The sequence below is a fragment of the Episyrphus balteatus genome, chromosome 3 (genome assembly GCF_945859705.1).
Source record: "Episyrphus balteatus chromosome 3, idEpiBalt1.1, whole genome shotgun sequence".
NCBI lineage: Eukaryota > Metazoa > Arthropoda > Insecta > Diptera > Syrphidae > Episyrphus > Episyrphus balteatus.
This window is the reverse complement of record NC_079136.1, coordinates 40,138,546-40,142,435: the sequence shown is the minus strand read 5'-3', so window position 1 is coordinate 40,142,435 and position 3,890 is coordinate 40,138,546. Positions and strand designations below refer to the sequence as shown.

The 3,890-nt window shown below is 35.2% G+C and overlaps 1 protein-coding gene across 1 annotated transcript; it reads right to left on the bottom strand.

Moving 5' to 3' along the window:
- Window positions 1–478: 478 nt before the first annotated feature.
- On the bottom strand, window positions 479–1,434 carry LOC129916970 (uncharacterized). The gene is made up of 2 exons (XM_055997241.1): window positions 1,024–1,434; window positions 479–957 (listed from the first exon to the last, which is right to left on the bottom strand). Exons 1-2 carry the CDS (start codon window positions 1,421–1,423, stop codon window positions 479–481), a joined length of 879 nt encoding a protein of 292 aa, XP_055853216.1. The 5' UTR covers window positions 1,424–1,434.
- Between the last annotated feature and the right edge of the window lie 2,456 nt (window positions 1,435–3,890).

Sequence of the window (3,890 nt, the reverse complement as noted above, 5' to 3'; positions counted from 1 at the left end):
CAAATCCAAAATCCAAAACTCATAAGAAAAACGAGAAATTTGAAACATATTTTATAAAAATCAACATTTTCGAACTTTAAAACGCCATAACTTCCCAAATAAAACTCTAAGGACCTTCAAAGTTCCAACAATCTGTTGAAAGTGAATCCCTTTTGAAAGAAACAATAAAACAAGAAAACAAAAACAAATTTTATTCATTTGCTCGTAAAAATTATTATGGTTCTTTAATTCTATTTTGTATTAAATATTATTTGGTTTTCTTTTTTTTTTGTTTTGTTTTCAAATTAAAACTAAGTCTAAAAATATTCCTTTCATAAATAAATAAATACATCGTCATTATTTTCGTCGTGTTTTGTGTGTCAAAAGATGTGCCATAGAAGAATGAATGAATAGAAGAAGAAGATAAAAGAAAGAGAGAGAAAGAAGTAGAAGAAACAATAAATATTCGCCGGTCAAATCAAAAAGTAACTATCGTTATTTAAGATGAACTACTATAGCTTGATGAGGGTGAGCTAGCACTCGACGATGACGATGAACCTGATGAACTTCCCGATGAATACGATGAGCTACTTGGATAATACGAGCTATAAGCCAAGTTATGAGCTGATCCAGAGTGTGTGGAGTCCCAACGGGCATAGGGACCTCCGCTCATTGGCTCCCAACTAGCAGGATCGTATGATGAAGCTGTAGTACTGGAAATTGGTGCACCATAAGCGGTCATTGGCTCTGGCATTGGCATCATTGGCATCATGTTCATCTTCATACCTCCCAGTTTCTTCACCAAATTGTAGATAAGGAATCCAAGTACCAACTTAATAGCGATTTTCGATAAGATCAAAGCTTTTGTGGCCTTAAGTCCAACCAACATAACAATCAATGGCATCAAAAGCTTCATTTTAAGCTTCATCAATAAGAGAACTGGCAAAAGAAGCTTCTTCTTTAATAAAAGTCCTCGAGCTACAATGAAAAGAGTGAGGAATAATTACAAAAAGGAAGGTTAAGAGAAAATTTCGTCAAGCTAACCTTCACCCTCGGTCGGTAACTCCAAGTCAAATCCACGATCAGCACGATAAGTCATCACCGAGCTTTGGAAGAATGTCTGAGGCAATTGCAAACGGAACTCATTTGTGTTCAAAATTCTTCCAACACGATCCACAATAACTTTTTCGATGTTATCCTCGGAAAATGAACGTCCCTGTTCTTCATCGACTCCAGCCATGCTATTCAAAAAGATCAACACTCGCTCTTTCATGCAATGCATGGCATCAGCATGGAAACAATCAGAAACAATATTCGAGATTAATTCTTCACTGGACCGAATCCTTGGCTCAACACTGTACACGGAGTTGTCAATGGCTGCGGCATTAACCAACGTCACCATAACACAGCCAATAAAAATCAAATAGGATACTCGGAATGCCATGTTTGTACGATAACACGTTAAACCGAAACGAATGAAAATAATCGAAAGTAAGAAAAAAGGGAACTCTCCGAATCGATCGCGGGTGCACTTTTTTAATAAGTTGCTGAGCGTGGACAATCTGTGAATGATATCAAATTGTTGGGGAGCCCTTGATTTTATACTGCCGCTCCCAAAACACTCTGAGCAATATGACTCTACACCTGATTTTAGCCAATACTGCGATGGTCTCTTTGCCACTTTTGTGTGTTTGCATATAGCTCACCTCGTTGGCCAAAAAGCTTTAGAAGCAAAACACTCAATCAATCAGAGTATAGCTGTATTGCAAGAGCAACCGACGACGCGACGCACCACCACGTTCCTTTTCGTCTTCGTTTTCCATTTCCACTGATAGCAAGCTGAAGAGTAAGCCCCAGTAGCCGGAGTTAACGACGACGTAAGCCCCTACCCCTAAGCTAATTAGTATGCAAGATTGAACCTCTAGTGTTTCTATAAGCTTGCATTGGAGCTCACCCAGTTGCAAGCCCCCACGAACAATAATTAGCCAGCTTGGACATAATCAGTTTCCCTTGCGATGGGCCAAATTGAACACGCACTCTCTGTACCTGTTGCCTAATGCGGACTAAGCGACGCATTTTGTCCAAAAATAATTGTTTGTCGAATTTTCGTTTGTACGTAGGGTACATCCGTAACGATTTCGCCGATAGCGCCTGCTTTAGGTATAGAGGCAGCCCCCCTCAAATCAAAGTGTCGTCAATCATAAATAATCAATTAATTTATTGATTTCATTTTTATTCGCGCATTATGGAATTCTTTTTCTATACGACGACGATCGGTTATTTGAACTAAATTTGTTTTATGATTTGACTTCATTTTTGGGCGAATAGAAATGTATACGATGAGGAATGATATTAATTTATGGCTAAAACGGTCAATGGGTTGGTATTTATCTTCGATTTTGATTGTGATTCAAAAAGCAATAAGAAAGTGCAAGTGAATTTCTCTCCAATTTTGTTGTTTATATGGTTGTCAGGCCAACTATGACGACTGGGGTTCGATATTCGCGTAAATGTGCCAGGAATTTAGAGCTTAAAATTTGGTTAATAAATTTGTTTAAGGTGTTGGTAGGTGTTGGGTAAAAATATGTTGATTATTATGTAATGAAATGATATAAATAGATTCGTGGCCTTAATGGAAAACGATCTGAAACTTTTTTTTTTTGGAATCTACGTTTTCCAGAGATGAAATCAAAAATAATTTTCAGTACAAGAGTGGTTTTTATTTTTTTCAATAATTTTTTTTAAAAGATCAGTTTTTATTTTAAGTTTTTTTTAGCCATTTTTAAAATATTTTTTAATAGTCAAATATTTTCCAACATTATTTAAAAAAAAATTGTATGCCCTTCTTAAGATATTATTGGCCCAAAATTTCACAAATATTTGACCAAAAATTGGTTTATCACTTCTGCACCAGGGGTGGAATCGGCTTTTGTGATTTGTGATCGGTGACAGTCACAAGAACCAAATTTGTACTACAAAATCATATTTCTCAGAGCAAATTGGTCTTTTGTGATTATCACCGATCACAAATCACAATAGCCGATTCCACCCCAGAATTTTCATTATTTAAACGAAAAGTTCAGAAGTAAAATAAAACCATTATACATGGAAAGTACCGTTAATATCAATTCAAAATCAAGTTCAGGATTTGGAAAAACAATTGTACGCGACATAACAATGAGGGATAACATTACGATGATGGAGAATGCCAAAAAGGTGAGTCTGGCATTTCTGTCTGTCGGAATCTATCCCAAGCTGCAGCCTAAACCAATGAAGCGATTTGCTTCAAACTTGGAAATTAAGGGTTTTTGGGAAATCGAATTTAGGATCAAAATTAACGGTATTTGCCATATGACCAAAATTAAAAAAGTAATTTTCCTCAAAAACGGCTATAACGATTTTGATACTTTGTTTGATTTGCTACTGTGTTTTTAAATTTTGAAAAAATATTTCTTAATATTTTTTAATATATTGCCATACCTTGATTTTTGATTTTCTCGTAAACGACTAAAGCGATTTCAACGAAATATTTGTCCGAAAGCGTTTTAGTAATCTTAATAAAAGTCTTTCTCTATCTCGAGCTGCAGCCCAAATTACCGATGCGATTTGCTTTAAACTTGGTAGTTAAGAGTTTTTAGTAATTCCCTAGAGGGGAAATTAAAATTTTGTTTATACCAAAATTAACGGTAGGTACTTGCAATATGACCAAAAAGAAACATTTTTCCCAAAAACGATTTTAACAATTTTGATTAAAAAAATACGTGAACTGTGGAAAAAAAGGTCCTACTTTTGAAATAAAAAAATATTTTTTTAACCGGTTTTTGCCATAGAACCATTTTCTTGATATCTGACTAACTCATAAACGACTAATCCGATTTCAACGAATATTTTGTATATTGAAGCGTCTAAGT

Bases quoted from the DNA above. Each gene is read 5' to 3' on its own strand.
- LOC129916970 (XM_055997241.1), bottom strand. From the start codon at position 1,423: ATGGCATTCCGAGTATCCTATTTGATTTTTATTGGCTGTGTTATGGTG. The intron at 958-1,023 runs GTTAGCTTGACG...TTTTCATTGTAG, and splicing joins GTTACCGACCGAGGGTGAAG to CTCGAGGACTTTTATTAAAG.